This window comes from Epinephelus fuscoguttatus, linkage group LG8 (genome assembly GCF_011397635.1).
Source record: "Epinephelus fuscoguttatus linkage group LG8, E.fuscoguttatus.final_Chr_v1".
In the NCBI taxonomy this organism is placed as follows: domain Eukaryota; kingdom Metazoa; phylum Chordata; class Actinopteri; order Perciformes; family Serranidae; genus Epinephelus; species Epinephelus fuscoguttatus.
The window spans coordinates 22,173,870-22,185,403 of NC_064759.1; the positions used below are offsets into that span (position 1 = coordinate 22,173,870).

The window sequence follows — 11,534 nt, forward strand, 5'->3', positions numbered from 1 at the left end:
ACAGAAAGTATGTAAGAAAAAGGACTGACACCATTATTTCATTCAGATGTAGTAAAAACAAGACAGTGATTCAGATTTTGTAACATGTACACCTACTTCGCTTCAGCTTTATGTACTTCATAATGATGTCCATTTGTAATACATAACAATGGCTATTTCAACATGAGGAAGAGCTTTCAGTCTAAAAGTTTCAGCTTCAGCTTCAGTTTTGCTTATTCAGTGAAAAACACCTTGGGTGCAATAATGCTTTTTTACATGACACTAATCTGAGTCCAGAAAATATAGAAGTAGATAAAGGAAGGAAACACAGAGGAGCAGAGAGATTTAAGGAAGCAGTGAGTGTACAAATCTCACAGTCCAACTGCTGATCACGACATCCAGACACAGATTTCAAGGTAAGACATGCAAAACTGCACAATATAGAAATATAAAATGCTTTTTTTTTTTTTTTTTTTTTTTACCTTTTCCAACCCGTATTGCTTATTGTTGCAGTCTGAGGTAACAAAGAGTACACAGAGTATCAGTAGCAGCTTAAAAATGTTGGATTCACTGGATCAGAAATGCAAACTGTTTCTCATGGTGTCTTTTTGTCTTTGTATTAGATGAAGTTTTTGCTGCTCTTGGTGATGCTGACAGCGTGTGATGCAAGTCCGCAAGGTAAAAAAAACATATATATATTCAAAAAACCCTTCTTCAACTGAGAGAGTTTGTTGCCATTTACCTTTGAGTGTTGTTTTCGTCATGCAATTCTATTTTGAAAATAGGACAGACTAAATAGGGCAAAATATGTTAAATAGCCTTACCTAAATGACCAGTGTTACACACGAGTAATTTTCAACAAACACGTTTCTACAGAATTACAAAGCTATCATACTGACGGAAAACAAACAAACAAAAAAAGCAGCATGTTTTAATGTTAAACTTGGTTGCCTCTATGATTTCATAACTTACTGAAGCTGTGTAATTCGGGACATTTTCTTGACTTGACACAGCTAGAACACTGGTGCTCATTCCTCTTTCACTCAGGAATTAACGACTTTATTTGTGAGGAATATAACCTTCAGGTGAACGTGTGCACAACAAATAGACACTGGACAAAGCAATAAGCAAAGCAAAAAGCTAAGTGGAGTAGGTAGGTGTAGAGATTTCGGGCGGGAAGCAAAGGGCAAGTCCCCCCTTATTATTTCAAACATGAAAGTAGCAGAGGACTTTTTTTTTTTTTTTGGACAAAATTAGAGACGTTTATACCCTACATTCATGTAAAAAAAAAAAAAGGCACAAATTGGTGCAAAGAAAAATGACTGAAAAGCAGGAAATTAAGTCTCTTGTGGAGAACCCCCAAACCCCTCTGTTTTATATATGAGCAAAATAACACTGAAATGCTTTTGCCCTTGCTTACATGTGTAAAAATAAAGCTCAAGAGCCAGTTGTTCATATGGTGCTGTATGTTCCTAAATTCCTGTAGTGACTTTCAGTATATGATAAATTCATCATATGCCATGTGTTACCCAGTTTGTAATAATAATTTTTAATAATGATAGAATTAATAATAATGTGTTAATCAACTTCACCAAATTGTAATCTATTTTCCCCCCTCTCTCTTCTCAGATCTGTCAGGTAAAATGTTCACCTTCCCGCAACAAACCAACACAGCGCGTGTGCAAATTACTACACCAATAAATGAGTTCAGTGCTGTAACTGTGTGTCACAGGTAACACTGAATTTTTCAAAATGCATTAAAACAACCCCCTGTATCGCTGACTGTGAAAATGATCATGCACGATAATGTCTTTGCAACGCTTACAGGTCCTTTACAGACCTCAAAAGAGACCACATCCTTTTCTCTCTGGCCACACCCACGAATTCCAATGCCTTCCTGATTTTCTGGGATGAAACGAACAAGGAGATCGAGCCCCACATCAAGGATAAAAAGTCAGAATATGGAGGGCAGGACTACAAGCCGAACATGTGGCACTCTGTTTGTACCACATGGGACTCTACAAGTGGACTGACACAGGTGTGGTTCGATGGACAACCAACGATCAGGAAATTCGTCAGCTCTGGAACAAGCATCAGAGGATCCATTATAATCATCTTAGGACAGGTACTGTTTTATCAATACACACCATAGCTAAAGACAAGTATCGTGCAGTTTACCTTTTATTTACTGTATCTCAAACCTCTGCAATCAACAGGAGCAGGATTCCCACGGTGGGGGGTTTGACTTGAAGCAGTCTTTCGTTGGTATGATGTCTGACGTCCACATGTGGGACTACGTCCTCTCCTCCTGTGAGATTCAGAAGTACATGGATGAACTCAACTTCACTCCAGGGAATGTCGTCAACTGGAGTGCGCTGGAGTACCAGATCACCGACAGAGTGCTGGTAGAAAATAAACAAATGACCTGTTACTAAACTTGAAAACAAAACTATCACCGTCTTATCGCTGTCTTGTGAAACTGAAATCTGGTTTTCTGTAATAAAAAGGCTATCATTTAATCATGCCAACATCTTGTCATAAATCATTTCTCATGAATAAAACAAGTGGTACTTAATATAATCCCTCTCTCCTCTGTTTTACATATGAGCATGTAAAAGATGTTAAAGAGCTGAAAATCAACTGGTTCTCCGTTTATAGGGTGTGTTCAGTGCAGTGACGTCATTGTCAAGTGCGGTTACACAAGCATGCAATATAGCATACAGTTTTACACTGAAACAAGAGTCCAAATAAACGCAGTCCACCCACCTTGGTGCAATGAACAAAAACACCAACAACATGTGCAACTACACAGAGCAGACCACCACCTAGTGAGAACTGCATTGTTACTGCATATGTCCCATACTACACAAATAATAATCTGAGAGAGCATGACAGGCTCTTGATGTTGTTGTGGTGTCAAGTTGTTTTATCTAAACTGAATGAAGAAAGTGAGGAACATCTTTAACAGTTGGTATGTGTTAGTCACAAGTGATCAACCTTTAATCTATGTTGCAGATCAACTGCTGTGTACAGATTACAGCTCATGCACAAAAACAACACGCACATAGTGAAGGAACTATTTAAGAAAATACTGTCCTGAGGATTGACACAGTTATTTTATTCCTGAAAACAAGACAAAAGTGTGAAAAACTGTGAGTATTTCATAACAATGTTCATTTGTAATACAGAACAATGACTCATTCAACACGAGGTGGGGCTTTTAGTCTAAATTTTGTTGATTCAGTGAAAAACACATTGTGTGTGATAACGTCTTTTTTGTTAACAACGGTTCTGATGCCAGAAAATACTGAAGTAGATAAGGGAAGGAAACACAGACACACAGAGGGAAATAGGGAAGCAGTGAGTCTACAAATCTCACAGCATATTTGTCTCTGATCACAGCATCCAGAAACAGATCTCAAGGTAAGACATGCAAAGCTGCAAAATGTTGGATTTTAAAAATGATTGTATTATGATATCAATGTTTTTTTATTTTTAGTGTTATTTTACCATTTCCATGTTTACTGTGACAGTCCAAGGTAAATAAGAATAAATTAATTTGTAGTTTTTGGCAGACAGAGTATGAGTCGCAGCTCAAAGTGTTGGATTCACTGGCTCAGAAACACAAAAAGCGCTTTTCATTTTTGTGTCCTTGTATTAGATGAAGTTTTTGCTGCTGTTGGTGATGCTGACAGCGTGTGATGCAAGTCCACAAGGTAAAAAAAAAAAAAAAAAAAAAAAAAAAAAAAAAAAAATATATATATATATATATATATATATATATATATATCCTTATCTAACTAAGAGAGTTTGGAGCAGTCTGCTGCCATTTACCTTTAGCTTTTCCTACACACAGGTCATGCAATACTCTTCAAGGCACAAGACAAGTCTTTTCCTTATTCATGAAACAAACATGAGGTTTTGCAGTAGCCTATATTAATGCCAGACTTTCAAACTGGGCAAAATATATCAAATATCTTTACCTAAATTGCCAGTGCTGTCTCTTGGCATATGCAGTACCTATTGTATTAGTCATAATAATTATATTCTTTTCCATTTTCACATACTTTTTGCATGCATCTTAGTTAAGATGTTTCTAAATGACAAGGATTAACAAATGTAACATGCCAACAAAAAAGTAAACAGCAGAGTGTTATGTTTCAATATCAACCTCGGACATTTTTATGATTTCATATTTCATAACTGATTGTGCATTTGTTTAATTCCGGACACTGGTGCTCATTACACTTTGAATATGGAACTAATTACCATTTGCAAAGGGAAATGACCTACATTTGAATTTGTGCACAATTAATAGATTCTGAACAAAACAATAAGCAAACCAAAAAATGCTTTGTGTCTCTCTTTGTATAAGGTTTGTGGCTGACATATGAGCAATTATTTCCTCCCTCAAAGTTAGTCAGGTTTTAGCTTCACCGTATTGTTATGTTCATTGTAATCTATACTAAAAAACAAAACTCCCTCTCACTTCTCAGATCTGTCGGGTAAAATGTTTACCTTCCCACAACAAACCAAAACTGCTCGTGTAAGACTAACAGCATCAAGACAGGATTTCACTACTTTAACCGTGTGTCACAGGTAACACTTAATGTGCAAAGTGCATAAAACAACCCACTGCATCTGACTGTGAAATGCATCATGCATGATTATAACTTTGCAACACTTACAGGTCCTTTACAGACCTCAAAAGAGACCACACTTTCTTCTCTATGTCCACACCTGCGACTTCCAATGCCTTCCTGATGATCTGGGATGACGCAAACAAGGAGATGGAGCCTCATATCTGGGATAAAAAGGCAGAATATAGAGGGCAGGACTACAAGCCGAACATGTGGCACTCCATTTGTACCACATGGGACTCTGCGTCTGGTCTGGTGCAGCTGTGGCTTGATGGAAAACCTTCGATGAGGAAATTTGTCAACTCTGGAACAAGCATCAGAGGATCCACTATAATCATCTTAGGACAGGTACAGTTGGATTAACACGCACCACAGTTAAAGATCTTTAAACAAATCCTGTATATCCTAATGTTGTCTCTGGTGTAGACATTTTGTTACAAGTATTGTGCAGTTTACCTTTTATTTACTGTATATCAAACCTCTGCAATCTACAGGAGCAAGATTCCCATGGTGGGGGATTTGACTTGATGCAGTCTTTCGTTGGCATGATGTCTGATGTCCACATGTGGGACTACGTCCTCTCCTCCTGTGAGATCCAGAAGTACATGGATGAACTCAGCTTCACTCCAGGGAATGTCCTCAACTGGAGTGCGCTGGAGTATGAGATCATCGACAGAGTGCTGTTAGAAGATAAGCGAAAACTAATGACCTGTTAGCTTATGACGATACCATCTATATTTTAGAGAGTAATCGACATCTAAGGTATAACTAAAGTTCAATGAATATTTTTCAACATGACCTACTTTCTCTCAAAGCCAGAAACCAAAGAAGTAAGACATGTAATGTCATGGCATAAAGTCTGTGGCTGCTCCACAGGCAATGAATGGGAGACTGATTTGTGGACCCACAGAATGAGCTTTGTTCTACTGTATTGTTCTCAGTTTTGAAACAGAAGATGTACCTTTATACTCACCTAGAATATCCACAACAGCTCCCCCAAATTATTATATATGGAGCAGATCTAGATTTTATACCCTATGACATCGCAAATTTGAGTTTTAGCTCTCTAGTTTTTTGATTTGGAGTGAGTTGTTCATCTTTGCTAATATTTTTGGACTGTCTTCGACCAACGTACCCTCATAAAATGGTTCCTATGATGTCCTACAGAAATGCACACGCAGCAGTTCGTATGATATCCTACAAATTTAGTGCCCAGTGACTGATGGTACATCTTTAACGTACAGTTATGTAATAACTCAGAGTTACAGAGGTTAGGTTAAGGCAAGTAAAGTTACTGTGGTTAGGTTAAGAATACCGAATGTAGCTAGTGCTGACAAGAGCATTGTTTACATGTTGCCATGACAACACCGGAAGTCATATGTGAGATCCCTTTATAATAGTTGAGTGGTTTTCTTGTGCTGTTCTGGGGGACTCTGTTTGCTGTCGAGCTGGAGTTACTATTGTGTTGTCTTTGTTAAATTCATAATAATAAATATGTTTTCTTTGTAAATCACATGACCATGACCCGGAAGTTAATGCAGAGAGAAAAGACGGGCGGAAACTGAAGGTGACTGAAATGCCAAATGTAAACAGTGGACTTTTATGCTCCCTTCTATGATCCTACAGCTGGTCTCCCAGGCGAACACTTTTTCATGGTGTTCCATGATACTTCTACGAGCAATTAATGTAAACATGGACATCAGTATGAAGCGTGGACTCTTCCATGACCAGTGTAGATACAATGAAACATGTTGAGGACATACCTTAAAATGTTGCAAAGTTCACTTAAAGTCCCCAGGCTTCCAAATATGCGTCTCTTTACAACACCACTCAGGGCTGCTTCCTTGTTTACTCCTGTCATCACAATGTTCTCGTGATTGCAGCCTTTCAAAATACAAGGGATATGTATGAATTTGGGTGAATTACTTTTCATAGGAAATCATACAAACAGTTAATAAGAGCAGCTTGCTTAGACTATGAGAATAGTGTGAATGAATTTTGAAAATTCCACTGAAAGTTTCACTTTTCTAAGATGGAAACGGGAATTGCGAGTCCAATGGATTTAGGAACCACAATGTGACATTCAGCAGTGTTTTACAACATGCAGTTCTTAATTAAATGTCAGTCTGCAGTCTGTGTATGCATTGATTATGCTCACTAACATTATTTCTGATATATTTTCATTTCCCTATAGCTTGGAATAAAAAGTGCATCAAATCACATTATTGTGATAATCAGACACAGAATCATCCCTCTACATCTAAGCCTGTGGATCTGACAGCTTGATTTTTTTTAACGTCATGCCCCCTACTGGACAAACTTTGATGAATGCACCTTTAATTGAGATTTGATTTTTCTATGAATTGCACTGATCTTGGCACCTGTCTGCATTTTTCTGACACTGAAATAAACAATGTCTTGATTCAATGGGACAGCAATACTTTGTAGTTACTCATCTATATGTGAATGGGCCTGTGCTTAAAGTATTGGCAGAGAGCTAAAGTTTCTCTGTGTTTCATCACTTCTCAGAGTTCTTTGATAGTAAATCACACACACACACAATCCCACGTGGACTTTTGTTCATGCGATTCATTCTGTTCAGACAAATGCTGGCAGTCTCTTAATGAGTAAAACTACGAGTCTGTCCCATGGATCCACATTCATCATGAAAAGAACTACACTGGTACAGTAATTAACATTTTTGGGCACACATATATAACTTACATTTTGTCCCCAGAAAGGCTACCAGCTCATGAACCTCCAACAGTTCACACTTGTCGCTTGTTGGAAGGATGAATCTCATGAGAAGAAACTGACCCGCAGAGAATCTGAGCCTTTCTGCATATCTTCAAATCTTTAGCAAAAGTGAATAGAGCATCAAGCACCTCCACAATAAATAGGGCTGAACTATATATTATATATACTATATATATTATTATATACTAGATATTCCTACTAAATCAATTAAGCATTGTGTGCTGTGTGAAAACTCATAAGAAGCTCTTGTGTTAAGCAGGTTCCTGATGAAATGTAGGGCAACATTAGTTTGCAATTAACTATAGTTAATTCCTCTTCAGCTTGAGTGTTGTATCTCTACAGGCATTGTCAGTGGCTTTTAGCTTATTGCAAAAAATCTATTTCCCTTAACAAGTCTGAAGTGAGCTGTAAAACTTTGTCAGTAAATTAACCATCCAAATTAATTAAAACTGACACATAAAGTATTATATATATTACATTTTATTAAAAAAAATCATCCACAGTAAACAATATCTAAAACAAAGTATGAAAGAGCCTCTACATTTCACAGCCCAATCCTGAGTGTGTTTTTACCCACATTTTATCTGTTCACATATGTGCTTGGACGCACTATAGCTGGTGCAAGGAAACACCAAATCTGGGTCTTACATTACCCAAAGTGAAACACGACAAAGCGCCTTATTTAAACAGTATATAACCATATATAGCCCTTATTGGTCTAAAGTGTATTTAGGGCATGTCTAACTTCACTCTACTAGTTAAATGTGGCATAATCTGGGTGTAATGGGGTTGTATTTAGTCCCCTAATTAATCATAAGTTTGTTTTGGCCTTATCATGAATTCAACCAATGAGAGTGTTGTCTCCCTGTCCCTTTAAAAAACAGGTGTGCCTCTACCTGGTTTGCTGCTATTTACATGGCATATTCTGCAAATTAGAGGACTGTGCAGTTTTCTGCTGTGAGTAAGTCAGTCACTGATGTAATGAAGCTCAGCATAAGTTGGTAAGTTCAATCAGGAAGACTTTGTTTGTGCTCATCCATTCACAGTTCTCTCCCTCCCACTCCTTCCTCTAGTCAGCTGATTATGGGTGTTCACTCCTCTAGTTATCAAATTCTCTCCCTCCCACTCCCACTGCTTCCTATAATCAGCAGACCATGGGTGTTCACTCTACAAGTAATCCAATCAAACTTCGCCAAGATCAGCCAATCAGGATACTACTGCAAAATTGTAAATCTGCTTTCTCCTCTGCTGCTGTGAGTCATCATTTGCGCCCTCCTCCACCCCGTTCACCTCCAGCCATCTTATCCAGATTCCATGACGAGCTCAACAAAGGCTCATTCCTCTACCCATCCAGATCATTAGCACTTCTCCACATCTTCATCTCATCTTCACCACCTGTACCACCACCAGTGTCTAGACCCCGGGGAGGTTCCCTCTTTGACTATGGATTCCTCACCCTCCTTAAATCATACCGTCTTGATGGAGTCCAATCACCAAAGACTTTTCACATTTTTCATTCTTATGTGCACATTAAAAATATTCTTCTTACTACAAAACAAGTCTCTCCTGATTAAACTGTTGCTGCTTCCAAAGAATGACAGAGCTGCTGTTCCACCCTCAGCTGAGAGACAGTGCAGAAATACAGTGTAGAGTGTAGATCCAACATTTCACATCTTACTCCGTGAATGACGGATGTATTTCAACCAAACTAGAGTTGGTGATTTTTGGAACAGTGGACTAACCAGCCATGATGGTTTAAGTAGGGGTGATCCCGAATAGTCAATGATTTGGTGATTCGATTTGGAGAAGTCTGATTTGACTGCCAGTCTCGCCATCGAATCGTCGCAAAATGTGGTTATGAAACAAGACCGTACCATTCTGACTATATGGGGGTGCTCACTGCTGCTGAACATCTTGATTTGACATAGAATGTATTTGTTTTCTAGTAATTCATGATATATAGCCTATTTTGATACAAACATCAGCCTAATTTCTGTTAATAAAAAATTGAAAATGACACGTGCATTTAATCAGTAGGCATAATCTTGATAGACTCTGATTTTTTATTTATTTATTATCACTAGTCTGTCTGACCAGAAGGGGGGAGGGGCGGGTGAGTGCGGCCGAGAGTGCGGCCGGGAGTGAGGATTTCAGTTTATTTGTCACCTAATGCTGTGTTTTGGCCAACAAAGTCATACTGTTTGGCTGTGGTGGTGATATGCAGCCTCCAGGCACTAGTGAAATAAATAAATAACAACAACAATAAACAATTTTGAAAAAAATGGACACATGTTCCTTTAATTTTGTGTCCTCTTATTTCTTACTCTACCTGTTTTACTCCCATAATCCCCTCGCAGCAGGCCCTGTATATCTCACGTGTCGCAGGGGGATTTTCTCGGTTAGTTCTCTCTGCTTGACAACATATTACCCAAAGGATAAGTCTCATGGCCTCTATTGCAGTGTCATCCTACCTCCATCTGCCCGCTGCGTTGTCATTTATCATATGCACAGTAATACAGAAGCAGCCTTTGGCACTTCTTGGGCTCCCTCCACAATGGTTGATTAACATACAAACTAAGAATAGGCGATGATGTAAACAATGATTAAAGAAATCCTAACATTATTGCAAAAAAAGGAAATAAAAAATAAAATAAAATAAATAAAAAGGGAATACTACATAACACGTACGCAAACAGGAAGGTAGTAAATGCACACACTACCATTGATATATTTAAAAAGGCATTAACGGCACGTAAATACAATAATAAAAAGGCAAAGTCAGAATATTTCAGTCAGTGTCAAGCAATAAACTCAAGAATTCGACATTCCATGACCTGCAGATGAAGCCGTCCTTAGTTGTATGGGACCAGATGCAGGCACATCATGATCACGACAGCTGGGGCTCGATCATCCTGCTTGCTCTATTCTACACCACTGATTGAAGAGGTCCTTGCTATGGCAGCTCCATCCTGACGGTGTGCTGGGCCATTTTCTCAACCCATCTGCTGTTTTACAGTTGCCACATTTTCACATTGACTGCTGTTCAGTGTTACTGACACACCACTTGGTTCTGGTAATCACGGTCCCCAGTCGTAATCACTTTAATGTATTTTGATCTATCTTTCACTATTATATCCATCACAGATTCACGATTCTACGTTGTCATCCATGACTCAGTGCTCAGAATGTGCCTCAGTCCATGTTATGTAGAATAGTCCATCGCGCAGCCTCCTCTTAAATCAAGTTTCTGGTCCCTTATTTCTTGCTAAGTCATTCATATAGTTGGCAGTGGACTTTTGTGGTCTTCTCATCTGCTACCTCTCAAGTCTTGGTCATTGTTTGTCCTATTGCCCACCTTCATATTTGATGGAGTCACAGTCATGCATCAGTCATTTGCCATTTCTGTTTGGTTGCCACATCGCTATTTGTACTATATATGCTTGCTTTTCAGACCTCTTTTCCTTGCACTCGTTAATATGATTCCAATTCTGTCTGCCTCAATTCAGTTTGGCTTGCTGTCATTTGTCGCATGTTCCCACAACACCCATGGTCTACGTGATCTCATGCCATATGCACAGTCATCCATGGTCCTCTAACTACATTCTGCATGCACTAACACCGGCTTGTCTGTTAACTGCTCACCTTTATCACTTTAAAATCCACAATCATGCATCACCCATGATTATGTCCTCTTGGTTATCTTATCAAAATTTCTGTCTTGCTGATTTATTATCTGCTGGTCTTGGGACCTATTCTCCTCTCGTTTATTAAAGTTCATAAATAAACATAATTCTATTGGTTCAATTCTTTTTTACCTTGCTTGCATTTATCATGCTTCTCACTCATTTACATGGTCTTTCCGGACCTCATGCAAATGCACACTCACGGTATGCAGGACCTCATGCTGTATGCACAAACACCATGGTCTCCAGGACCTCATGCAATTGCTCTATCATGATCTGTGGTACCTCATGCTGTATGCTCTAACACCCATGGTCTTCGGGACCTCACGCAAATGCTCCATCATGGTCTGTGGGACCTCATGCTGTATACACCAACACCCAAGGTCTTCGGGACCGCCCTCTGAATGCTCATACGTGGTCCACGGCACCCCATGCAACACTTTTTGTTGGTTGCGTGACCATTAATTTCTGTTTG

The 11,534-nt window shown here is 38.8% G+C and overlaps 2 protein-coding genes across 2 annotated transcripts; both read left to right on the top strand.

Annotated features, from left to right (window-relative positions):
* Positions 1 to 269: 269 nt before the first annotated feature.
* LOC125892716 (C-reactive protein-like) lies at positions 270 to 2,498 on the top strand. Its single transcript, XM_049582878.1, has 5 exons — positions 270 to 395; positions 603 to 657; positions 1,609 to 1,711; positions 1,807 to 2,104; positions 2,196 to 2,498. Exons 2-5 carry the CDS (start codon positions 603 to 605, stop codon positions 2,412 to 2,414), a joined length of 675 nt encoding a protein of 224 aa, XP_049438835.1. The 5' UTR covers positions 270 to 395; the 3' UTR covers positions 2,415 to 2,498.
* A 798-nt stretch (positions 2,499 to 3,296) lies between these two features.
* On the top strand, positions 3,297 to 7,046 carry LOC125892715 (C-reactive protein-like). The gene is made up of 5 exons (XM_049582877.1): positions 3,297 to 3,402; positions 3,641 to 3,695; positions 4,476 to 4,578; positions 4,670 to 4,967; positions 5,114 to 7,046. The coding sequence occupies exons 2-5, from the start codon at positions 3,641 to 3,643 to the stop codon at positions 5,333 to 5,335; spliced, it is 678 nt and encodes a 225-aa protein (XP_049438834.1). The 5' UTR covers positions 3,297 to 3,402; the 3' UTR covers positions 5,336 to 7,046.
* Positions 7,047 to 11,534: the final 4,488 nt, after the last annotated feature.